Raw genomic sequence first — 25,527 nt, 5'->3', positions numbered from 1 at the left:
AGATTATATTGTGTGCAGAGACTAGAGACCCACCCTACCCTCCCCTATGAAGAGAGCCTTCTAGACCCGGTGGGGCCGTCAGAGTTCTTTAAAAACTGACTTACCCAGTTAAATAAAGATTTAAATAAATAACCTGGCTCGTCATCTCTGATGTCTGGATAACATGCAAATCACATGGGAAGGACTACATCCACTAGGGTACAGATTTAAATAATCCAGAGAGAGAGGGGGCAGAGAGAGAGAGTAGCGGGGGACTAGGGGGAGAGAGAGAGAGAGGGGGCAGAGAGAGAGAGCGCGGGGACTAGGGGGAGAGAGAGAGAGGGGGGGCAGAGAGAGAGCAGCGGAGGACTAGGGGGAGAGAGAGAGAGGGGGGCAGAGAGAGAGAGTAGCGGGGGACTAGGGGGAGAGAGGGGGGGGGGCAGAGAGAGAGTAGCGGGGACTAGGGGGAGAGAGAGGGGCAGAGAGAGAGAGTAGCGGGGGACTAGGGGGAGAGAGAGAGAGAGGGGCAGAGAGAGAGAGTAGCGGGGGACTAGGGGGAGAGAGAGAGGACTAGGGGGCAGAGAGAGAGAGAGAGTAGCGGAGGACTAGGGGGAGAGAGAGAGGGGGCAGAGAGAGAGAGTAACGGGGGACTAGGGGGAGAGAGAGAGGGGGCAGAGAGAGTAGCGGGGGACTAGGGGGAGAGAGAGAGGGGGCAGAGAGAGAGAGTAGCGGGGGACTAGGGGGAGAGAGAGAGAGAGAGGGGGCAGAGAGAGAGAGAGAGTAGCGGGGGACTAGGGGGAGAGAGAGAGAGAGAGAGGGGAGAGAGAGAGTAGCGGAGGACTAGGGGGAGAGAGAGAGAGTAGAGGACTATGGGGAGAGAGAGGGGGGCAGAGAGAGAGTAGCGGAGGACTAGGGGAGAGAGAGAGAGAGGGGGGCAGAGAGAGAGAGTAGCGGAGGACTAGGGGGAGAGAGAGGGGGGGGGAGAGAGAGAGTAGCGGAGGACTAGGGGGAGAGAGAGAGGGGGTCAGAGAGAGAGTAGCGGAGGACTAGGGGGAGAGAGGGGGGGGCAGAGAGAGAGTAGCGGAGGATTCTGTTCAGAGTCAGTCAGGGATTTAGGAGGAAAACAAACCATCTTTAGTTGAAGTGCTACAAGACAGACTCATATTTACATTTCAGATGGCTGGGCCTTTTGCTACAGTATCACTCCACTACCGCACCATTGAAATAATAACCAGCACAAACAACAGACAAACCCTTTCAAAAAGATAACAGGGCTGTGGAAACTATTTAAAAATAAAAAAGGTATTTAGCACATTTCCACTTGATGTTAAATTAAAAACGATTGACAACATTAGAGAGAAATAAACAGGAGTGTATTCATCAGGGAAACAAGACCCTTTATAATGCAGACGGCCCCAATGGATCTCTCCTAAAAACACCAGCCTGACACCTTGTAATCTGAACCCACAGGAATGGGGAGAGGGGGGGGCAGGGGGGGGGGGAGGCAGGGGGAGAGAGAGGGAGAGGGGGGTCTGTGTGGAGTAGCTAGATGTTAGGGGTTAGACCCCCCCCCAAACCCCCAATGTCTAGCTGCTCCACACAGACCCCCCAACCTCCCAGTGTCTAGCTGCCCCACACAGACCCCCCCCCCAGTGTCTAGCTGCTCCACACATACCCTACCAACCCCACAACATCTAGCTGCCCCACACAGACCCCCCCCCCACAGTATCCTAGCTACTCCACACAGACCCCCCACCCCCCCCCCCCCACAGCCCTGCTCCAGTGTCTAGCTGTCTAGCTGCTCCACACATACCCTACCAACCCCACAACATCTAGCTGCTCCACACATACCCCCAACCCCCCACAGCATCTAGCTGCTCCACACAGACCCCCCCCCATGTCTAGCTGCTCCACAGACCCCCCAACCTCCCAGTGTCTCTACTCCACACATACCCCCCCCCAACATCTAGCTGCTCCACACAGACCCCCCACCCCACAACATATCGCTGCTCCACACAGACCCCCCCATGTGTCTAGCTGCTCCACACAGACCCCCCACCCCCCAGTGTCTAGCTGCTCCACCACACAGCCTGTTTAAGTGCTTTTCAAAGAGCTACAAACGCACTAGCTAAGTATTAAACTACAGCCTCCTACCAACCAGGCTAAAGCCAAACAACCAATCAGCTCTTTATTATGTCTGCAGTAACACGTTCCATTACCTTCAGAACACCGAGCAAATGGTTGTGGACTATATCATGGAGCAAGACTGCCACCTTGTGGTTAGTTGTGGAGACCTTGGTCCATTTGAGACTCCTTCAGCACAAACCCCCAAACCCAGTTATGGCAGTAGGGACAAAGATGGGTACACCGTGAGGCCAACAGACAGTAAGGACCAAGATGGAGGATGTAGGACAAAGAGGGATACAGCGTGAGGCCAACAGACAGTAAGGACCAAGATGGAGGATGTAGGACAAAGAGGGATACACCGTGAGGCCAACAGACAGTAAGGACCAAGATGGAGGATGTAGGACAAAGAGGGATACACCGTGAGGCCAACAGACAGTAAGGACCAAGATGGAGGATGTAGGACAAAGAGGGATACACCGTGAGGCCAACAGACAGTAAGGACCAAGATGGAGGATGTAGGACAAAGAGGGATACACCGTGAGGCCAACAGACAGTAAGGACCAAGATGGAGGATGTAGGACAAAGAGGGATACACCGTGAGGCCAACAGACAGTAAGGACCAAGATGGAGGATGTAGGACAAAGAGGGATACACCGTGAGGCCAACAGACAGTAAGGACCAAGATGGAGGATGTAGGACAAAGAGGGATACACCGTGAGGCCAACAGACAGTAAGGACCAAGATGGAGGATGTGTAGTTCCCAGTAGACAGCGCTACCACTAGACCACCAGACCACCAGACCACTAGACCACCAGACCACCAGACCACCTAACCCCGTTCCCTTCCACCCCATGACCCCACCCCCATCCCCCCGTAACCCCTCCACCCCCATAACCCTTCCACCCCCACCATCCCCTAACCCTTCCACCATCCCCTAACCCCCCCTTCCACCCCTACCACCCCAGGACCAACACCTATACCTACCCCCACAGGACCCCCAACACCTAACCCTACCAGCCCATAACCCCCGCTCCCCATCACCTTGTAACCAAGGCAACCATCACACCAGCCACATTATACCTGTTGTTGATTTTGGAGGCCAACTATTTGAACAGCACACACTGGTTCCTACCTGTCATCTTGTATCCGCTCGCTGCCAGCTGTCCAGCCATGTATTCTCCATCTGAGTTGTTGTGGGAGCAGCCCCACGTCCTCATCCAGATCTTCTGCATGCCCGGGATCACGCTGCAGAGAAGAGGATGTGTCAACTACAGCCACATACAATGACTGCTGGGCCCCGTTTATACTATGGCAAGGGACTCAGACGCTGCAGAGAAGAGGATGTGTCAACTACAACCACATTCAATGACTGCTGGGCCCCGTTTATACTATGGGAAGGGACTCAGACACTACAGAGAAGAGGATGTGTCAACTACAACCACATTCAATGACTGCTGGGCCCCGTTTATACTATGGGAAGGGACTCAGACACTACAGAGAAGAGGATGCATCAACTACAACCACATTCAATGACTGCTGGGCCCCTATGGGAAGGGACTCAGGCGCTACAGAGAAGAGGATGTGTCAACTACAACCACATACAATGACTGCTGGGCCCCGTTTATACTATGGGAAGGGACTCAGGCGCTACAGAGAAGAGGATGTGTCAACTACAACCACATTCAATGACTGCTGGGCCCCGTTTATACTATGGGAAGGGACTCAGACACTACAGAGAAGAGGATGTGTCAACTACAACCACATACAATGACTGCTGGGCCCCGTTTATACTATGGGAAGGGACTCAGACACTACAGAGAAGAGGATGTGTCAACTACAACCACATACAATGACTGCTGGGCCCCTATGGGAAGGGACTCAGGCGCTACAGAGAAGAGGATGTGTCAACTACAACCACATACAATGACTGCTGGGCCCCGTTTATACTATGGGAAGGGACTCAGGCGCTACAGAGAAGAGGATGTGTCAACTACAACCACATACAATGACTGCTGGGCCCCGTTTATACTATGGGAAGGGACTGTTGGCTTTTAGTACCCAGTTTAAATGTGTTGCTATATTTCACAAGAATATGTAGATAAGCAAGAAACACAAGCAATGGAAGGGGAGAGGAAGAGGCGTAGTCCTCGAAGCTGGGGGAGGGGGGGGGGGGCTCGACAGCTTGCATTCTATAATGAACCCTAAATGGCAGTGTTACTCTACAATTGAATTGAAGTGGCCGAGAAGGACAGATTTGGTCCCTGGCTAGTGGCAACAGTAGAGCCATCTTCAACACGGCATGGTCATTGAGTTGAAATCTCAAAATTCTCTCTTTGTTTCTTTAGGTCCTCTGTTCACACCTCCTTCTGATTGGAGGTGGTTAGGGGGGGGGTGTTGAGGAGGACAGGGGTTGTGAGGAATGGAGGGAAAGACTATTGAGAAAGAGCCATAAAAATAGAGATAAGGTCGTAGCAGCACAGATGTGAAGGAGCCATCCTCCCAAGTTCGTCTAAGCATGCTTTAGAAATGACTGGGACTGAACCCCGGGTTTCCTGCATGTCACAATACTGAGATAGCCCCCTGAACTAAAGCCCCGAGACATTCGCTCAGGAAGACAACTCAAGTCTTCAGCTCTCAGGCCAGGTTCCCTCTTTAATCAAACAGGTGTGCATTGGCCCCACTGCATTGATTTAACCACACCTGTCGGCTTGCAGCACCTCTGTCGTCTGCTGGGTGTTTCTCTTCCTGGCTCTGGGGACGATGCTCTTCCTGGCATACTGCCTCTCATGTGGAGTCGGGTCGTCAGCTGACACCATGTCCTCAATGTCATCGATCGGGGAGTCACAAGCAGAAGGCATAATGACGATCTGGTAGAAAAAACACACACATAAGAGTTACAAAATACAGAGTTAAAAGCCACATTGTGGACCTCTCAGAGTAGTGTAGTCAATGATAATACAGTATGTCTCATAGCTAGATATGTCCCGTGTCGATCCACAGATGAACGAGCAACACGCTGTTCTTTGGCGCGAACGAACCCCTCCTCGGCCCGCCTGAGTCCAGCTAACTTCATTAGAAAACTAGCTAGGCTACTTACCCAAGATCAGTCTCAGCAGGGACATGTATAGTTATATCTTTACTGGCTGTTTGACAACTTTAATATTAATTGTTCTGATAATAAATAGTATGATTTACAAAAGGTGGTGTCAAAAGAGTATGTCAAATTACTGCGACAGAAGCCTGGTCTCGCTAACAGTTAGCTTGTATATTCAATAACTGATCCATAACTGGGCTATGTAGATGCATTTATGCATAACAATAACACAATTTATACGCCACAGAGCCCGATTTATACCTATATTGTCTCTTTAAAACGTGCCTTTCTTCCAGCTAACATTTGCGAACAGTAACACAGCAAAACGACCCACGTGTTTCTGTTTTGGAATGGCACGTGCGTTCAACTTCGTTTTACACTTCCTCACCTGTGTTTATGTCTGGTTATTACTTCAGTCGTTAACACGGCACTAATAAATGTTCACTCTCAAATGGAAGACAAACTCAAAGCTGCTAGCTGGAAGGTTGTTATGATCAGCTCTGACACAAAGATTGTCTATTATATTGACAAGAGAGTCGATTCGCCGCTCTAACAATAGAAATACATGTCCGCAAAGATGGAAGGCAGACAGGAAGAGGCTAGATCAGGTGGGAGACCATTCTAGCCAATCAAGGGGCAGATAGAGAAATCATCTTTGTATCTGTGCGAATTGGGGCTCTCTCCATTTTAAAGTAGTACATTTTCTCCATTGGCCGATTGCACCCAGCAATCTACTTTAAAACAGTGGAAGCCCTCAATGGCGATGTCCATGTTAAAATAGGTTTTATCCATCTATCTTGAAGACAGACAACCCAAATAGTAGTTTTTTTTAAGTTGCGGAATTGCCACGTGCGTCCACTTTACAAACCAGTGTGTTAGTAACAACCTACCCATTACAAAACGTATATTCGATCAAATAAGCCTCACGTAGCAAATGAGCAATTACATGTTTTGTAGACCATTGTACATTCACGGACTCCTCACCTCGTGGGCTTATTTTTTGTGTGACGATTCTGGGTGGAGTAAAGCCTCTCGCTTTGCCTTTTTCTCTCTGTCTGGCGTACTTGCTGGGCGCATTTTGATGACCACGTGGAACAATGGAAAGGAGTGAGGGACAAACTTCTTTCCTCGTGACAAGCGAAATGCGTTGTGAGTTACCTGAAATGACCCTAATCGCGGTTTATTTTATGTACTCTTTCTGCACTCATTTGGGGGGCGAGCAGGGTAGGGATTTTCCCACCCAAAATGATGCTAGAGTCTTGCCAAAACAGATTTTTTTTTTTTACTAGCAAGTCAGTGAAGAACAAATTCTTATTTACAATGACGAAATTGCAGGATATTAGCTCAGAAATGGACAAAATGTCTGCCCACCCAGTAATATAGTCCTAGAACCAGTAATTAAATCAATTTCCATAGTGAAGTTACAATTGCCATATTTATATTGCTTTTATTCAAGTTTTGGTGAATTTCAAACATCCAGAATATAAAACACATCCTCAATGGCACCAACCCAACAGATGGTCCTGTTCAAATGCATTATATATATTTATATATATATATATACACAATTTATATCAAAGCTTTTAAATCGAACATACATGTTTTAAAAAGCCATGTTACAATAAAACTGAAAATTAAATCTGTATTTTCAAAAATATTCACATAACATACTCTTTCATGCATTCATATAAAACAAAAACAAAATTGGAAAAAAAAAACTTTGAATAAAGCAGTGTGTAATCTCCATGGTTACGTCTCAAATGGCATGCTATTCCCTATCTAGTGTACAAGGGCTCATAGGGCTCTGGTCTAAAGTGCCACTTATATAAGAAATATGGTGCCATTTAGGACATATCCTATTTGTGTTATAATAAGCATCATCCACACATTGGAAAGACAGGCTTTTCCTCATCACTTCAAATTGTTGAACATCGGAGAAGAATTTGTGACCAGATTCTGGTCAACATGAGATAAAAATGGTTAGCCTGGTTAAACCCGGCTGAATGCTACGTGGTGAATGCAACGCAGCTTTCAATCTGGTTCAACCAGGCTATAAAATTGAAGGGAATTCCTTTTTATATAAATTCTTATATAGAATGAAAATCTAATTAGTATAAGAAAAGAAAAAAAAAATTCAAGTTGAGTTTATAAATACATATTCACATTGATATAAATATGAAATTAAAGATCAAGAGAGGAAATGTATTGACAAAATGTTCTGTGCACTTGGGGGGGGGATTTTTTTCTACATTTTCCAGTACCTTTAAAACAAACAAAAGCATATTAGAGATGCAAACACTGGCAAAATTGTAATCCCAAAAGGTATGGAAAAATGGGATAATTCAACGATGGCAACAATACTACGTTACTATTGAGTTCAGTAAATTCCTCAATGAGAAACACCACTGGAAGTGAATCCCAAACCTGGTTACAGGAACTCATCATTTGAAGAGTTCCGTTTCGTTACTATCACCAAGGAACGCACTCACTATGCATAAACCATTTACACACAACACACACATTAACTGGCTAAAACACACACACACCAATGGAAACCAAGACATTATATCAGAAGATCAATTCATATATGCATCATTCTGTCAACATAACACATCCACGTGCCTGACCATCAAGTCACCAAACCATCCTCGACCTCTGAACTCAGATACATGTAAGGGGTAAGCCAAACAGCCTGTCACCATGACTACAGCTCTAGAAATCAGAACATCTGCTGAAATGGCACCTATCAGGTAAGAGGTAAGCCAAACAGCCTGTCACCATGACTACAGCTCTAGAAATCAGAACGTCTGCTGAAATGGCACCTATCAGGTAAGGGGTAAGCCAAACAGCCTGTCCCCATGACTACAGCTCTAGAAATCAGAACATCTGCTGAAATGGCCACCTATCTGACTAACATAAAACACCCCAAAATAAACAAGCCTTAGCATAGTAATAAAAGAACATCTAGAGCCAGAGGTAGTCTACAGTACCTAGTGGGTGATCAGAACCATACCTTCATTAAAAGAAGACGGTTTCTAGACTTCAGGGCACCAACCCTCAGCTTATACCAACATCCAGTCAGCAAGACAACAAGCATATCATTCAATTATCATCTAGGGCTAACTTAAGACTATCCTGTCTCTACTTCACTGTGACATGAACAAAAATGATAAAACAATATCTAGCCCCCCCCCCATTAGCCAAATGAACATACAACTGAACACATTTAGAGTGCTTTCGGCATTCAAATCAACCAAGTAGCCACACTTGTTCTGCTTGGTGAAAAGTTCATTCCTTTTATTTTCCACACAAAAAGAGATGCTGATGTCCGTCAAAGACACATTTCCCTTTAAGTAGAGGGAGAAACCCCACACCCGCTTGTTTTCTGGAAAAAGAAAATGTTTCCATTCATGAGCTTGTGATTTTAAAATGGGGGTGATGATGGCTGTGTTAAAATATTCAGATGAGCACCGTAAGGTCCATCTACAACAGCGTTGCTCGCTGACTAAAGTGTACATCTGTAAAGGGTATGTGGTATTACTGATAGTTGGGCACAATGTTTTGAGGCACAAAACAACTTAGGCAACAGGGATCTTAAATCCAATAGGGGGGTTGAATATCTCTGCTGTAAACAAGACGCTTGTTCTTAACATCTCGCTACTTAGCTAGCACGTTAGCTAAACCAAACGCTGGAACCCTGAGCTGGATATCATTTCACACATCTTAGATTCCATTATACTTAACCTTTAGATATACAGCACACAACACCCCCCCCCCCAAAAAAAAAGAAAATTATAGAAAATCATGATATCAATATTTCTAAATCCCCAGTAGAAGGTATAGCGCCCAAGCCGAATCAGCACGGAGCCCAAGACTCTCTTTCCAAGATCATTTGAGGAATTCCATCAAAGCAATAACATAATGGTTGCTTTTTAAATGTTGTTCTTGGAAATATCCATTCAAATCAATACAGACCAACTTGGGTTTCTGATTAAACCACGACTTGTTGAATGTAAATTTGGGTGACGCTTGTAAACCCATTATTTGCCCACAGCAACAAAAAGCTAAATATCCCTAGTCAGTCATTAAACAGTTAATATGAATGTCAGTTATAAGTAGGAGATAATATCTTAACGAGCCCCAATGGAAACTAAGGGGTCAACTTGTACTTTATGATACAGTATCTCCACAATGAGTGGTTGCTCTAAAGTATTAGAGTAGAGGCCCTGGTTCCTAAAAGTTTCAAAGACAAACTCAATGGTTTTTGTGCCAAAATCACTATCACTGTCACTGCCATATTCTACGTACGAAGACAAAAGCATAGAACTCATCAGCACAAACGTAGATCAGCCATAGAGTCAAGCTGGTCACCTGACATGGCAGAGAAACGCCCAGAAGGAACACACGAGCAGCTGTCTAAAAACACACAGACCGTTACGGAGGGGTTTCCACCAGCGCCAGTTTGGATAAAAGGCAGCTCTCAGTAATCAAGAAGGTCTGAGAAGTGAGAGAAGAGTTGGTCGGGGTCGTTTTCATTAGGCCACAAGCGAGGCAAAAACATTTCGCAACTGAAATTGAAAACATCCCCCTGTTTCAGTTTCAATGAGTTGATACGTTTTTTGTTCCTACTGAACACGACCCAGTTTTAAGGCAGTCTACAGTGCCATGACAAACAGGCAGGCACAGGGAGAGAGAGAGAGATCTTTTACCCAGCATGCCCTGTGTACCGAATCCTCTTTAAACAGAGGGAAAGGGGTGCCAAGGAGCTCCCCCCATGGTGCAGTCTCTCTCTACAGACGGATCCCTCTCTGCTCCTCCATGACAGTTACATATGAACACAGCAGACATGTCCCTGTCTCCCCTGGTACACGTGGACACAGGAGAGACAAGTGTCCCCTGTCTCCCTCTACTCAGTAATGGGGGGGGGGGGACATCCAGTCTTCCACCCCTCCCTCTACTCAGTAATGGGGGGACACATCCCATCTTCCACCCCTCCCTCCACTCAGTAAATGGGGGAGGGGGCATCCAGTCTTCCACCCCTCCCTCTATTCAGTAATGGGGGGGGAGACATCCAGTCCCCCCCACCCCTCCCTCTACTCAGTAATGGGGGGACACATCCCATCTTCCACCCCTCCCTCTACTCAGTAATGGGGGGGAGGGGGCATCCAGTCTTCCACCCCTCCCTCTATTCAGTAATGGGGGGGGACATCCAGTCCCCCCACCCCTCCCTCTACTCAGTAATGGGGGGGGACATCCCGTCTTCCACCCCTCCCTCTACTCAGTAATGGGGGGGGGACATCCCGTCTTCCACCCCTCCCTCTACTCAGTAATGGGGGGGGGACATCCCGTCTTCCACCCCTCCCTCTACTCAGTAATGGGGGGGACATCCCGTCTCTTACATCGAGGGACACATGAGCTCTTCCAGAGGAAGCTTGTCAAAGTCATAGGTGTCGAACAGATCGCTGATTCCCTCATCGTCCTCTAAGCTCAGCATGTAGTCCTCGTTGAGGAGAGGGGGGGACAGGTTGACGAAGGGCCCGGCCCCGTGGCCCTCCAGGAGCCCAGACAGGGAGGAGGGGATCTGGTCCTCCGTTTGCAGCAGGAGGCTGGTGAAAGGGGAGGTGATGGGGGACAGGTTGGTCACCATCACCGCAGAGGGATCTGGAGGGACATCGTTGTTACTGCCGCCACCTGTTGAGCTCTCTGTGGGGGAAAGGAAACAGGATGTGAGATTACAACTAAAAAAAAAACACTAAATGTTGATTGATCAAGACGCAAAAGGGAAATTTGATCAGGTCTAAAATAATAATTGTAAAGAGTGTGAACATCCTGAAGGGAAAGGTACCTGCTGACACTTTGAGGAAAGGTGAGGAGTTTCCTTGGACATCCGGGCCTCCGTTCTTCACAGGACTACCGATGTTCTCCTCCGGACAGAGGAACACCTCAATAGGCCCCTTGGTGCTGGTGAGGAGGACCGACAGGCCCTGGTAAACAAACAGCATGACCCACTGATTAGTTATAGAACAGTTGTGTCTCAACCTCAAGTGACACAGACCCAAAACTGCCCAGCTAACAACAAACGTTCCCACAACTTTAGAGAACATTCCCTTAGAGTGTATTAGGTCATTACCTAACGTTTTCATAGGAATGTTGCAGCGACGTGCAAAGGGCTGTTTCCAAGGACCATTCATGGCAACCATGTTCTGTGTATGTTTGGTGGGATGTTGAAGGAATATTCTCCTAACCCTCAGAGAACTGGACACCATGAAACACGTCTAGAACATTAATATTGATAAGTCTAGAGAACATGCAACTACGCTCAGGGTACGTTATGTTTGACATTAAGGGAATGTTCTCCAAACTAAATGCTCCTAACTCCAATGCTAAATAGGTTCTCAGGTTCTCTAACATACTTAGAATGTTCCCCTAACTAATGGAACACTGGACACTCAAACATCTGGGGAAAATGGACAGGTAACATTACACAAACGTTCTCTCATCCTAATCGTGTTAGCTGGGTGATCCCTAGGACGTCACTGACTAGTACATGGACAGGTAACATTACAAAATGTCCTCTCATCCTAATCTTGTTAGCTGGGTGGTCCCTAGGACTAATCTTGTTAGCTGGGTGGTCCCTAGGACGTCACTGACTAGTACATGGACAGGTAACATTACACAAACGTTCTCTCATCCTAATCGTGTTAGCTGGGTGGTCCCTAGGACGTCACTGACTAGTACATGGACAGGTAACATTACACAAACGTTCTCTCATCCTAATCGTGTTAGCTGGGTGGTCCCTAGGACGTCACTGACTAGTACATGGACAGGTAACATTACAAAATGTCCTCTCATCCTAATCGTGTTAGCTGGGTGGTCCCTAGGACGTCACTGACGAGTACATGGACAGGTAACATTACACAAACGTTCTCTCATCCTAATCGTGTTAGCTGGGTGGTCCCTAGGACGTCACTGACTAGTACATGGACAGGTAACATTACACAAACGTTCTCTCATCCTAATCGTGTTCGCTGGGTGGTCCCTAGGACGTCACTGACTAGTACATGGACAGGTAACATTACAAAATGTCCTCTCATCCTAATCGTGTTAGCTGGGTGGTCCCTAGGACGTCACTGACTAGTACATGGACAGGTAACATTACACAAACGTTCTCTCATCCTAATCTTGTTAGCTGGGTGGTCCCTAGGACGTCACTGACTAGTACATGGACAGGTAACATTACACAAACGTTCTCTCATCCTAATCGTGTTAGCTGGGTGGTCCCTAGGACGTCACTGACTAGTACATGGACAGGTAACATTACAAAATGTCCTCTCATCCTAATCGTGTTAGCTGGGTGGTCCCTAGGACGTCACTGACTAGTACATGGACAGGTAACATTACACAAACGTTCTCTCATCCTAATCGTGTTAGCTGGGTGGTCCCTAGGACGTCACTGACTAGTACATGGACAGGTAACATTACAAAATGTCAAACTGTTCTCTCATCCTAATCTTGTTAGCTGGGTGGTCCCTAGGACGTCACTGACTAGTACATGGACAGGTAACATTACACAAACGTTCTCTCATCCTAATCGTGTTCGCTGGGTGGTCCCTAGTACATGGACAGGTAACATTACAAAATGTCCTCTCATCCTAATCGTGTTAGCTGTCCCTAGACGTCACTGACTAGTACATGGATAGGTAACATTACACAAACGTTCTCTCATCCTAATCGTGTTAGCTGGGTGGTCCCTAGGACGTCACTGACTAGTACATGGACAGGTAACATTACACAAACGTTCTCTCATCCTAATCGTGTTAGCTGGGTGGTCCCTAGGACGTCACTGACTAGTACATGGACAGGTAACATTACACAAACGTTCTCTCATCCTAATCGTGTTCGCTGGGTGGTCCCTAGGACGTCACTGACTAGTACATGGACAGGTAACATTACACAAACGTTCTCTCATCCTAATCGTGTTAGCTGGGTGGTCCCTAGGACGTCACTGACTAGTACATGGACAGGTAACATTACACAAACGTTCTCTCATCCTAATCGTGTTAGCTGGGTGGTCCCTAGGACGTCACTGACTAGTACATGGACAGGTAACATTACACAAACGTTCTCTCATCCTAATCGTGTTAGCTGGGTGGTCCCTAGGACGTCACTGACTAGTACATGGACAGGTAACATTACACAAACGTTCTCTCATCCTAATCGTGTTAGCTGGGTGGTCCCTAGGACGTCACTGACTAGTACATGGACAGGTAACATTACACAAACGTTCTCTCATCCTAATCGTGTTAGCTGGGTGGTCCCTAGGACGTCACTGACTAGTACATGATAACTGCCTGACAACTACAGTATTAGTCAATTCTAAACTCAGCTACAAACAAAAAAACGTCCCCTATTCAGGACCCTGTCTTTGAAAGATAATCCATTCAAATCCAAATAACTTCACAGATCTTCATTGTAAATGGTTTAAACACTGTTTCCCATGCTTGTTCAATGAACCATAAACAACTAATGAACATGCACCTGTGGAACGGTCGTTAAGACACTAACAGCTTACAGACGGTAGACAATTAAGGTCACAGTTATGAAAACTCAGGACACTAAAGAGGCCTTTCTACTGACTATGGAAAAACACCAAAAGAAAGATGCCCAGGGTCCCTGCTCATGTGAGTGAATGTGCTTTAGGTATGAGGACTGCAGATGTGGACAGGGCAATAAATTGCAATGTCCGTACTGTGAGACGCCTAAGAAAGCGTGACAGGGAGACAGGACGGACAGCTGATTGTCCTCGCAGTGGCAGACCATGTGTAACAACACCTGCACAGGATTGGTGCATCTGAACATCATACCTGCGGGACAGGATGGCAACAACAACAGCCCAAGTTACACCAGGAACGCACAATCCCTCAATCAGTGCTCAGACTGTCCGCAATAGGCTGAGAGAGGCTGGACTGAGGGCTTGTAGGCCTGTTGGAAGGTTGGTCCTCACCAGAAATCACCGGCAACAACGTCGTCTATGGGCACAAACCCAACGTCGCTGGACCAGACAGGACTGGCAAAACGTGCTCTTCACTGACGAGTCGCGGTTTTGTCTCACCAGGGGGATGGTCGGATTCGCGTTTATTGTTGAAGGAATGAGCATTACACCGAGGCCTGTACTCTGGAGCGGGATCGATTTGGAGGTGGAGGGTCCGTCATGGTCTGGGGCGGTGTGTCACAGCATCATCGGACTGAGCTTGTTGTCATTGCATTCAATCTCAATGCGTTACAGGGAAGACATCCACCCCCCTCATGTGTTTCCCTTCCTGCAGGCTCATGCCGACATGACCCTCCAGCAAGACAATGCCACCAGCCATACTGCTCGTTCTGTGCGTGATTTCCTGCAAGACAGGAATGTCCATGTTCTGCCATGGCCAGCGAAGAGCCCAGATCTCAATCCCATTGAGCACGTCTGGGACCTGTTGGATCGGAGGGTGAGGGCTAGGGCCATTCCCCCCAGAAATGTCCGGGAACTTGCAGGTGCCTTGGTGGAAGAGTGGGGTAACATCTCACAGCAAGAACTGGCACATCTGGTGCAGTCCATGAGGAGGAGATGCACTGCAGTACTTAATGCAGCTGGTGGCCACACCAGATACTGACTGTTACTTTTGATTTTGACCCCCCCTTTGTTCAGGGACACATTATTCCATTTCTGTTAGTCAGATGTTTGTGGAACTTGTTCAGTTTATGTCTCAGTTGTTGAATCTTGTTATGTTCATACAAACATTTACACATGTTAAGTTTGCTGAAAATAAAAACGCAGTTGACAGTGAGAGGACGTTTCTTTGTTTGTGCTGAGTTGTTCCAACGAGAGGTCCTTAGACAGTGTTTTAAAATGGACGCTGTTCTCCAAGTTGGGGAAACCATAACTCACCCTTGTATTAACACTGCAGTGGACAGACATGCTGCATTGATTAGGTATTGATTCAATTGGTCGTGATCCTCAACCTCAGTACATGGACTGGTCTGTACTGGTGCCTGGGATATTGTTGACCAGTAACTCTGTTGTCGGACACTGATTGGGTGATTGTAGTGCAAGCCGTCGTCCAACGCGGTTTTAGTTTTTAGGTGTTAGTTGACGTTGAAAAGAGAAGAACCACAACTGCATGTACCTTGTACACAAACAAAATGTTGTAGAACCGTACACAGACGAACACAAAGAGGACCGTCTCGAGGTCATATTGATGAACAAGACTTGTCCAATTACCTCCTGTGGGTCTGGCACCTCCAACTTGGTCTCAGAGGGAGCTTTCACCACGATGACCGTCTGGTCATTCAGGTGACGTAGCTGACGGATGTCTTGGTATGTCACATACGCAAACGTGGCCCGGGAGGGTTAAAGAAAACTAAAACGCTGGGTTTGGAAGAAAAACAACAACAACTCTCATATTGACCAGCTTTGAGCACCTTAGTGACACTAGATATAACGGCTTCATAGTATCCTACGAAGAGAGACTTGGCTCTTCCTGTTTTTTGCTATTATAACGGTGTGGTTAACAGTGTGTGTCTGATAAGGATATTTGTGGCTGTGCGAGGCCTCTGTCATCTGTTGGACGTCCAGAGTACAGCTCTGGATCAGCTCGTCCAGTCTCCTCTCCTCCTGACCCAGGTCACACAGCTCACTGCTCAGACTCTGGCTGCTGGTCAACGTAGACCCATCCTCACACAGGTTACAGCCCCTGGGGGGGGGAGAGAGAGAGAGAGAGAAAAAGAAGAAAGAAGAAGAGAAAGAGAGAAGAGAAAGAAAGAGGGAGAGAAAGGAGAAAGAGAGAAAGAAAGAGAAAGAGCGAAAGAGAGAAGAGAAAGAAAGAGAGAACGAGAGAGAACGAGAGAGAACGAGAGAGAAGAGAGAGAAAGGAGAAAGAAAGAGCGAAAGAGAGACGAGAAAGAAGAGAAAGAAAGAAAGAAGAGAAAGAAAGAAGAGAAAGAGAGAAGAGAAAGAGAGAGAACGAGAGAGAAGAGAGAGAAAGAAAAGTGAAAGAAAGAAGAGGAAGAGAGAGAAGAGAAAGAGAGAAGAGAGAGAAGAGAAAGAGAGAAGAGAGAGAAGAGAAAGAGAGAAGAGAGAGAAGAGAAAGAGAGAAGAGAGAGAAGAGAAGAGAGAAGAGAAAGAGAGAGAAGAGAAAGAGAGAGAAGAGAAAGAGAGAGAAGAGAAAGAGAGAGAAGAGAAAGAGAGAGAAGAGAAAGAGAGAGAAGAGAAAGAGAGAGAAGAGAAAGAGAGAGAAGAGAAAGAGAGAGAAGAGAGAGAAGAGAAAGAGAGAGAAGAGAGAGAAGAGAAAGAGAGAAGAGAAAGAAAAGAAGAGAAAGAGAGAAGAGAAAGAAAAGAAGAGAAAGAGAGAAGAGAAAGAAAAGAAGAGAAAGAAAAGAAGAGAAAGAGAGAAGAGAAAGAAAAGAAGAGAAAGAGAGAAGAGAAAGAAAAGAAGAGAGAAGAGAAAGAGAGAAGAGAAAGAGAGAGAACGAGAGAGAAGAGAGAGAAAGAAAAGTGAAAGAAAGAAGAGGAAGAGAGAGAAGAGAAAGAGAGAAGAGAGAGAAGAGAAAGAGAGAAGAGAGAGAAGAGAAAGAGAGAAGAGAGAGAAGAGAAAGAGAGAAGAGAGAGGAGAAAGAGAGAGAAGAGAAAGAGAGAGAAGAGAAAGAGAGAGAAGAGAAAGAGAGAGAAGAGAGAGAAGAGAAAGAGAGAGAAGAGAGAGAAGAGAAAGAGAGAAGAGAAAGAAAAGAAGAGAAAGAGAGAAGAGAAAGAAAAGAAGAGAAAGAGAGAAGAGAAAGAAAAGAAGAGAAAGAAAAGAAGAGAAAGAGAGAAGAGAAAGAAAAAAGAGAAAGAGAGAAGAGAAAGAAAAGAAGAGAGAAGAGAAAGAGAGAAGAGAAAGAAAAGAAGGAAAAGAAGAGAGAGAGAGAGAGAGAGAGAGAGAGAGCGAGAGAGAAAGAGAGAGAGAGAGAGAGAGAGAGAGCGAAGAGCGAGAGAGAGAGAGAGAGAGAAAGAGCAAGAAGAGAGAGGAGAGAAGATAAACAGAAAAACAGAGAAAGAGAGAGCGCGAGAGAGCGCGAGAGAGCGCGAGAGAGAACGAGAGAGAACGAGAGAGAACGAGAGAGAACGAGAGAAAGATAAACAGAAAAAGGGGAGGGTTTTAACACAGGACACAAGCCTGAAAACTATATTCATTACCTCATGCAGTTAGATCAAGTCAGTGATGATGTCTCGTGATTGGCCCCCCCGAGGGGATAAACGTGTCTGAATCAAGTCGTTCTTGTGAGACACTTACATCCACTGGATGTTATTCTTGGACTTCTTCTTGATCAGGTGCACCCCCTCCAGTACGTTGGTGATGTCATAGAGGCGTCTCTTCTGCACCTTGAGAACCTCCGCGGCCTGATTGAGGTCGATTACGCCGTCAGACGACTGGCCCAGCAGCTCAACAAACTTCTTCGTCAGCAGGCCCAACGACGTGTCGTAGCGCGTCTTCTCTACAGGTGACCTCGGAGCTACAGTAAGACGGACGGGAGGGAGAGAGAGATATATCCAGCTGAGTATTCGGTTTAAAGTTGGATGGAAGAGCGTGTTATAATTAAAAACAATACATAACATTACAAGTTACAGTATGTTCTCACTGCAGTGAGCAAATAAGTATCTTTACAGAATGAAGGGATTCCATTAAAGCCCCGGGCCACCGTTAATTACATTCGTTTTGGAACCGAGCTGCTTCCCAGGCGTCTGGTCTGGTCTCGACGGCGAAGTAGGCTCAAAAAAAAAAACTTTTATTTTTTTAGTGTGGAGTAGGATTGTGTGTTTTCACATACAAAAAATGATTTCTTTAGATAATGCCCTTTTATCTACCTTCCCACTGAAAACTTGTTTGAAATTCAAACATTTATTTTATGGTAAATAGATGTTGTAGGTTTCTGAACGATGAGTTATGCTGCCTTGTTGACAACTTGCCCGAGCGGCGCACGACTGTTCGATTTCAGAAGGGCCCACACACATCATGGGCCAGAGCCCAGTACTGAGCCCAACTTCCTCATTGTTTAGCAGGGGGGGCCAACCATCCTCCTGGCCTGGTGCATTCCATTCCTGCAGGATTTCACCCAAATCAACCTGACTACCGATCAGCTGCTCAACAGAAACCCATTAGTGGAGTCAGTACAGATTTGAACCATTGAGCACAACGTAGCACACCCTGTAGCTCCCTTCATTTATTTTGGTATCCAATTGTTTAGTAGCTACTATCTTGTCTCATCGCTACAACTCCCGTACGGGCTCGGGAGAGACGAAGGTTGAAAGTCATGTGCCCTCAGAAACACAACCCAACCAAGCCGCACTGCTTCTTAACACAGCGCGCATCCAACCCAGGGCGGCAGGGTAGCCTAGTGGTTAGAGCATTGGGCTAGTAACCGAAAGGTTGCAAGTTCGAATCCCTGAGCTGACAAGGTACAAATCTGTTAACGCACTGCTCCTAGGCCGTCATTGAAAATAAGAATTTGTTCCTAACTGACTTGACTAGTAAAATAAAGGTAAAATTAAAATTTTAAAAAGCCAGCCGCACCAATGTGTCGGAGGAAACACTGTGCACTGCGCCCGGCCCGCCACAGGAGTCACTAGTGCGCAATGAGACAAAGATATCCATACCGGCCAAACCCAACCCAACCCGGACCGGGACGACGCTAGGCCAATTGTGCGTCACCCCATGGACCCCCTCCGGTCGCGGCTGGCTGCGGCAGAGCCTGGGCTCAAACCCAGAGTCTCTGGTGGCACAGCTAGCACTGCGATGCGGTACCCCTAGACCACTGCGTCCCTTTATAGGAATGATGGGCTTTATAACACAGTCACAGACTCCTCACTTGAACCATCTGCTCTGGCCCAGTCTTACTTTTGGGGCTCTTGAGTCCAGGCCCGGAGGCTCCTCCAGCCTTTCCCCTGGGGGTCCTGGCTCCTTCGATGGGGTACTGGTGGTCTGACTCATCCAACGCCAACCTCCGCTTGGCCTGCAGAAGGCCAACACCGCAGTCAGATTACTTCTCACAAAGCAGATAAAACATGTTCCTCAGTATCGTTCCGGCATTAACTGTGTGATAGGCGTTAGAAATTCAAACCTCTGTAGAATAGTTTCTACACCTTGAAATGGTATAATACATTTTAACATTTGCAATAGAAAAGAAAGCATTTGACTTCACTTATAAAATATGCTTGTTTTGTACACGGAGAACGCTCCATTTGCGCCACGTCCCATCAAGAAACTGAAGTGTGTTTGTCAGTGTACAACAGCTTTTGCCTCATTCATTTGAAGACACCACTCATTTAACAGACTCACTTATAAAGAGCAACTTACAGCCTTGTGCCTTCATCTTAATAAAAAGGAATCCAGGCGAGAACCACATCACATTCATAAAGATTAGTTCTAGATTGTGAAAAGATCAATCAACCAACATGCCCTCAATGTCATTAGACCACGACCCGAAGATGACTCATGGAGTGTCAGTTGAGATGTCGGCCATTTTGTCCAACGACATGGCATGAGGGCTGCTTTATTTACAGGCCTGAGAAAGAGCGATGAAAACAGGAATGCTGAGTATCTCGCCATGGGTGTTTCATGTGTAGAGAAATGCAAATCGAGTCCATCGGGGCAATGAGGACATTAGTGTGTGGAGCAGGTCAAAACTAAAATATGAGGGGAAACACGAGGCCAGTCATTCACCAGGGACAAAATATAGAACATCGGGTTTGTTTGAGAAAATCAACATTTTCATAATATCAGACGGCTCGGTCAGGCATTTTCATGAAGCTCGAGATGGAACAAATAAAATAGGTCCTTGCTGCTGGGACAGTTCATAAATATTAAATATGGCTGCCATCTTTGCACACCCCAAACCAATGCCCCAGTCAACCCTCCCTCTAATGCATCTTCCTGTGAGCAACTGAGGATCCTGAACGCAAACTAGCCATGCCTGTAGACTAATGTCAAAGACAGTACAGTAGAACGTCTGCTATTGTGCTGTGGCTTTTTGATGCATGACCAGAAATGTATCTATATCAGCAGGTCTATGTGGAAGGCATTTCCGCAATTTCATGGTTAAAAAACACAGGAAGCACGCAAGCATACGAGCTATTATAACAATGTAGCGAGTTAGCAGCTATAACGATATTCGATATGACGCGGAAAACTAAAAGACGAGACGATTGTCCTTCTGTTGCTCAACTAAGACTGTTGGCCTGTGTTTGTAGTTAGCTGGCTAGCTCGCAGGCTACCTACCGAGCGAGCCAGTCAACCCGCTTTCCAATTCCCTTCCCCCCCCAAGTCCAAAACACTAACAGGGCCTAGCCACTCATTTCTGACAAGTAATTATTGTACAGCTAGCCTAGCAAGCTGAAGCACGACTGTGTGTCAAACATGCACGGAAACTTGCAAGGCTCGAGCTGCTCTTGAACCCTACACTAAACCCAAACATTATCTCAACTTGGAAAAACGGATGAGAAATTGTTTCGGTGTTGGCTGTTGACCTTTTACGATACGGGTCTGACCCCTTAGCAGTTGATAATACATGGCTGGCATATCTTATCAGCTAGCCAACAGGCTACCCAAACTAAATGACAGATTTATATATAGTTTCACCTGTAAAAGTAGCTAACTGCGGTTTGAACAACAATAACTGCTATCAGACTAGTGTAAAAACCCCAACTATTGAGCGAACCTCCCGAGTCTGTTGGGTGACTCAAGGGGATCAGGGAGAGCGACCCAACTAGCTAACGTTAGCTCGCTAGGCTACCAACGTACGAAGCAGTTTCTGGTTCATTTCATTTCACTGCAATACAACAGAAAACGACATTAGCAAGTTTACCGGTGGACGTCCTAATGTAGGTCGTTGTCCGGTTCCGTTTGTTGCTCCGTTTGGAGTGGAATATATACTGCCAGCTGGAGGTTCGGACAAACAGACATTTGAAGTCTGTGTAATACAAGGCGGTGGAGTTATAATTTGGATATAAGTGGCAGTTGTAAAATGAGGGGTTAACCGGTCGGACAATGCTGTCAATACCGCATTTTTATCTAAAGAGCCTCCAACCCCTGCTATTATTACTTTATCCGGGGCTGATGAGATCCCTCTTCTCATCTTTGTGGGCTCGGGTACCCTTTGTCCCTTTAGTTTAAAGCCCCTTTTCAGATAATCCACCGCGACAAATTCAAAAATATTGATATGAAAGAGTAGATTATGATCTTATTTGCCGATATTTGTATGTTTAAAAGTATATTGAGAGCACATTTAGGCAGATGCAATGGATTAGAAACTAGCGCGAGTCTCAGCCCTGCCAGCTCAAAAATGGCTCCAGGAAGCTGACAATGAATGAAGGGATACCGTTTACGCGCGAAGGAACCCTCCCGCGAAACTCGGATTTCCCGGGAAATTTTCAAACAATATTTTCATGTGTGACGCGATTGGTTACACTAAGCCATAACTCCACCTACTTTATGTACGTTCTCTAGTTTATTGACCAATGACATTATAGAAGATTAGGCGGCACGCGTTCATTGGACAGTTGAAGCTGAACACGTCAGACGCAATCAACGTGTCCATATAATGTCAGCAAAAAAAATAATCAAAACGGTTGAATTTTTTCATACAACGTAAACTAAACTGACTTTTATAAACTATGCAGAATTTTGTAGAATTATTTATTTTTTATTTACTTATTTAAAATGGGCTTAGTACTTGGTGAGTTTATGGCAGCTAAAGCTAGTTTGCCATTCACAAATGCTGGTGCATTTACTAGAATCGTTTTTGAAACTGCTGCTGCAACTTTCAATGCCTTTCAAGACATGCATACAATCATGTTCTTGCCCGACTCCATTGTCCTTGTCGAGCCAAACATGGCAATAGGTGACAATGAGTTTGCAATACGTAATAACACAGACTGGCACTCAGGCTTAATGATGTTATGGTTTTTTGCCAGCCTGTTGACTATTGCTGTGCACAAAAGACAAGGGAATTTCCCTCATGCTTTACAGCACATCCAATGCTTTCAACCCCGAACTGTCTCACATCTAAACTATGTATTGCTTTACAGCACATCCAATGCTTTGACCCCGTGGAGTGTCTGACCCCCCTACATCTAAACTAATTATTGATAACACGTGAAACTTCTGTATTTACAGAATGAGGGGATTCTGTATTATCATGCCCCAGTGATGGTGTAAAATAAACAATTATCTTTAGTTATTTTGAAATGTAGTGCACTACCTTCACTATACAGCAGGGGGTGCCCTTCACTAATCAGAATAGTAAAGCCATTTATAATATATATATATATATATATATTTTTTTTTTTTACCTTTATTTAACTTGGTAAGTCAGTTAAGAACACATTCTTATTTACCATGACGTCCTGCGTCATCTGGCCCTACAAGTTCAGCCATTGATGAAGCTGTCAAATGCAATGTTCATCTTTGATATATTTGAAATTACAACGCCAATGAAGAACATACCTCCGTCAATCTCTTTGAGAGCCCAATGCCATAAGGTCACAGGGTTCTAATTTTAACAATTGACCACAGCGGTGTCAAAGTGCACAACTGTCTCGACGCTTTGGCTGACCATTAATTATCATCCGCATGCAATGTTTTTGGAAACCGCAGAAATTCTACTTTCATATCACCCCACAATGATATTAGAAATAGACATAAAACGTAGTGTTTTAACATATTCACACGGAGGTGTTCTGCATTGCACTTCCCTGAGCTAATGGAAACTCGGGGGACAAAGCCAATCTGCTGGTTTGAAGCTGTGTTGCATCCTCAACCTCTGTGGAAACCTGTGGTAAAACAACTGACAGTAAAGTGTGTATTTGTAAAGCTATTTTTTGAACGATAATTAAGTTGAGTGTTCAATGTTTCCAAAACCGTTATAGCAAATCAACGATCAATTGTTTCTCGATAGTGTTTCACACTTGACCAAATCACCTCAGCTCATCAAAAGGGATGTGGAATGAGAAGGGCTAACCTGACCTATGACCTGACCCACACCTTATGTATTACTGCCCCCCCCCCTCAAATTGGAAGGAGTGACGTCACAAAAAACGATACAACCTTTCAGTCCACTAAAACGAAAACTTTCTAACACTGAAACTGAAACTAATTCATATAAACGTTTTTTTATTTTTTTTTATTATACAACTTAAACTACATAAAAACGATCAAATCAGATCTGAAAATTAAATTAAACTCAATTCAAAGTAAAAAATAAAAAAACGAATAGAAATAAAAACGAATAGAAAAATAAAATATATATATAATAACCTTGGACCACTAGCTTTTGGGGTGAATTCTATTTCAATTCCAGTCATTTCAGAAAGTAAAACACATTCCAATTTCAATGTACTTCCTGAATTGTCTGGAATACACCCCAACCCTTCGACCTACTCCTTGTGAACATTCAACACAACTGTGTCACGTTCAGAAAGTAGATCAGTAGGTGGGATAATGTAGAGTTATTAGAGGGGAGGGGGCCATCCCATCCGCCACCTACTGTTCCTGTTGCTCCTGCCTCAGTCCGTGATACAACTGACAGCTCTGTACCACGCCTTGGTCGGCTACTGGCTATATTAGCAGTCAGCACTAATTCTCGCATATTAGCCAACCGTCACAATAGCATATTGTTGTTAACTACGACTGCACAGAGAGGACTTCGAGTTTTTCTTGAGTCGGCATAAATGCTCGGGATGTATTTCAATCAATGAACAGCAATGAGATTGTAGAAGCGCTTTATTTTTTTCTTTGGTAAAACATTTCTTTCTTTCTTTATTTTTTACGGAGGAGCGACTTCAAACCTTTACCATGCATAATGGACGAGTTGACAACTTCTTCGTTTAAAACTACCGGTTCCAAATGGTTGCTTCCAGTCAGCGATTTCTTTGGATTCCCATTGGATCAGGTAATCTACACTTTTCCAAAATGAGGGGGGGATCGATTTGCTTAAAGGCAGTTATTTTAATGTAAAAGGATCGTATTAAGTGTCATGTCATTCCGTAACCCTGGAATGACATGACAACATTCTGGTCATCTGACTTGGCATTTACACGCATTACATTTGCATAAGTATATTTAGAGACATTCTGCTTGTATCCAAACTAAACACAGAATAGAATTCATAGAATTGAAAGATTCTGTTGTCCTAAGGCAAAAACACACACTGGGAATGCATGTAGAGTCTTGTCAATATCTCATGTCTGGGGGCGTCATGTCTTCCATGCAGGTGAACTTCTTGGCATGTCAGGTGTTTGCCCTTGGTGCATCCTTCTGGTTCCGTCTTTACCTCAGCCCTCAGTTTTCCAGCCCCGTGGTCCGCCATGCTGTCGCCACACTCTTTGGCCTCTCCTTTGTCATATTCTGTTTCGGCTGGTAAGGATCACTCTGGTGCACTGGTTAGATTAGGGTATACTGGTTAAAACAAGGGTCGAGGTCACTTTGTTGAATGGAGGACACTATAACAGAAGGACCCAGTTTAGTCCTAATCACCCAGTTTAGTCCTAATCACCCAGTTTAGTCCTGATCACCCAGTTTAGTCCTGATCACCCAGTTTAGTCCTGATCACCCAGTTTAGTCCTAATCACCCAGTTTAGTCCTGATCACCCAGTTTAGTCCTGATCACCCAGTTTAGTCCTAATCACCCAGTTTAGTCCTAATCACCCAGTTTAGTCCTAATCACCCAGTTTAGTCCTAATCACCTAGTTTAGTCCAGATCACCCAGTTTAGTCCAGATCACCCAGTTTAGTCCTGATCACCCAGTTTAGTCCTGATCACCCAGTTTAGTCCTAATCACCCAGTTTAGTCCTAATCACCCAGTTTAGTCCTGATCACCCAGTTTAGTCCTGATCACCCAGTTTAGTCCTGATCACCCAGTTTAGTCCTAATCACCCAGTTTAGTCCAGATCACCCAGTTTAGTCCTGATCACCCAGTTTAGTCCTGATCACCCAGTTTAGTCCTGATCACCCAGTTTAGTCCTGATCACCCAGTTTAGTCCTGATCACCCAGTTTAGTCCAGATCACCCAGTTTAGTCCTGATCACCCAGTTTAGTCCTAATCACCCAGTTTAGTCCTAATCACCCAGTTTAGTCCTAATCACCCAGTTTAGTCCAAATCACCCAGTTTAGTCCAAATCATCCAGTTTAGTCCTAATCACCCAGTTTAGTCCTGATCACCCAGTTTAGTCCTGATCACCCAGTTTAGTCCTGATCACCCAGTTTAGTCCTAATCACCCAGTTTAGTCCTAATCACCCAGTCAAATCACCCAGTTTAGT

General features: G+C 45.5%; 3 protein-coding genes across 4 annotated transcripts in view; 1 reads left to right on the top strand and 2 right to left on the bottom strand.

Annotated features, from left to right (window-relative positions):
- The window catches only part of cdkal1 (CDK5 regulatory subunit associated protein 1-like 1), a 649,344-nt gene extending 643,574 nt beyond the window's left edge, over positions 1 to 5,770 (bottom strand). The window contains exons 1-3 of the mRNA XM_064945061.1: positions 5,589 to 5,770; positions 4,807 to 4,973; positions 3,239 to 3,351 (exon numbers count right to left, since the gene is read on the bottom strand). Coding sequence (XP_064801133.1) covers positions 3,239 to 3,351; positions 4,807 to 4,964 — 271 coding nt within the window. The 5' untranslated portion in view covers positions 4,965 to 4,973; positions 5,589 to 5,770. The remainder of the gene's footprint in view (positions 1 to 3,238; positions 3,352 to 4,806; positions 4,974 to 5,588) is intronic.
- Positions 5,771 to 10,403: 4,633 nt separating this feature from the next.
- LOC135521022 (transcription factor E2F3-like) lies at positions 10,404 to 21,562 on the bottom strand. 2 transcript variants are annotated; one of them, XM_064946927.1, is made up of 8 exons: positions 21,077 to 21,562; positions 19,111 to 19,225; positions 17,509 to 17,728; positions 15,775 to 15,933; positions 15,462 to 15,576; positions 11,046 to 11,184; positions 10,597 to 10,903; positions 10,404 to 10,566 (listed from the first exon to the last, which is right to left on the bottom strand). In XM_064946927.1, coding segments are annotated over exons 1-8 (1,326 nt in total). In that variant the 5' UTR covers positions 21,347 to 21,562; the 3' UTR covers positions 10,404 to 10,565. The 2 variants fall into 2 exon arrangements, with proteins under 2 accessions (XP_064802999.1, XP_064802998.1); XM_064946926.1 differs by having other exon boundaries at positions 10,404 to 10,903.
- A 2,080-nt stretch (positions 21,563 to 23,642) lies between these two features.
- LOC135521021 (lysophospholipid acyltransferase 1-like) overlaps positions 23,643 to 25,527 on the top strand; it is a 36,328-nt gene continuing 34,443 nt past the window's right edge. Inside the window, 2 exon segments of the mRNA XM_064946925.1 lie at positions 23,643 to 24,160; positions 24,482 to 24,627. Of these exon segments, the coding sequence (XP_064802997.1) occupies positions 24,071 to 24,160; positions 24,482 to 24,627 (236 nt within the window). The 5' untranslated portion in view covers positions 23,643 to 24,070.

This window comes from Oncorhynchus masou, chromosome 29 (genome assembly GCF_036934945.1).
Source record: "Oncorhynchus masou masou isolate Uvic2021 chromosome 29, UVic_Omas_1.1, whole genome shotgun sequence".
Taxonomy (NCBI): Eukaryota; Metazoa; Chordata; class Actinopteri; order Salmoniformes; family Salmonidae; genus Oncorhynchus; species Oncorhynchus masou.
This window is presented reverse-complemented; position numbering and strand designations above follow the sequence as displayed.

Bases quoted from the DNA above. Each gene is read 5' to 3' on its own strand.
- LOC135521022 (XM_064946926.1), bottom strand. From the start codon at position 21,346: ATGAGAAGAGGGATCTCATCAGCCCCGGATAAAGTAATAATAGCAGGG. The intron at 17,729-19,110 runs GTAAGACTGGGC...GTCTTACTGTAG, and splicing joins TGGACTCAAGAGCCCCAAAA to CTCCGAGGTCACCTGTAGAG. The intron at 15,934-17,508 runs GTAAGTGTCTCA...TCCCCCCCCCAG, and splicing joins AAGAATAACATCCAGTGGAT to GGGCTGTAACCTGTGTGAGG.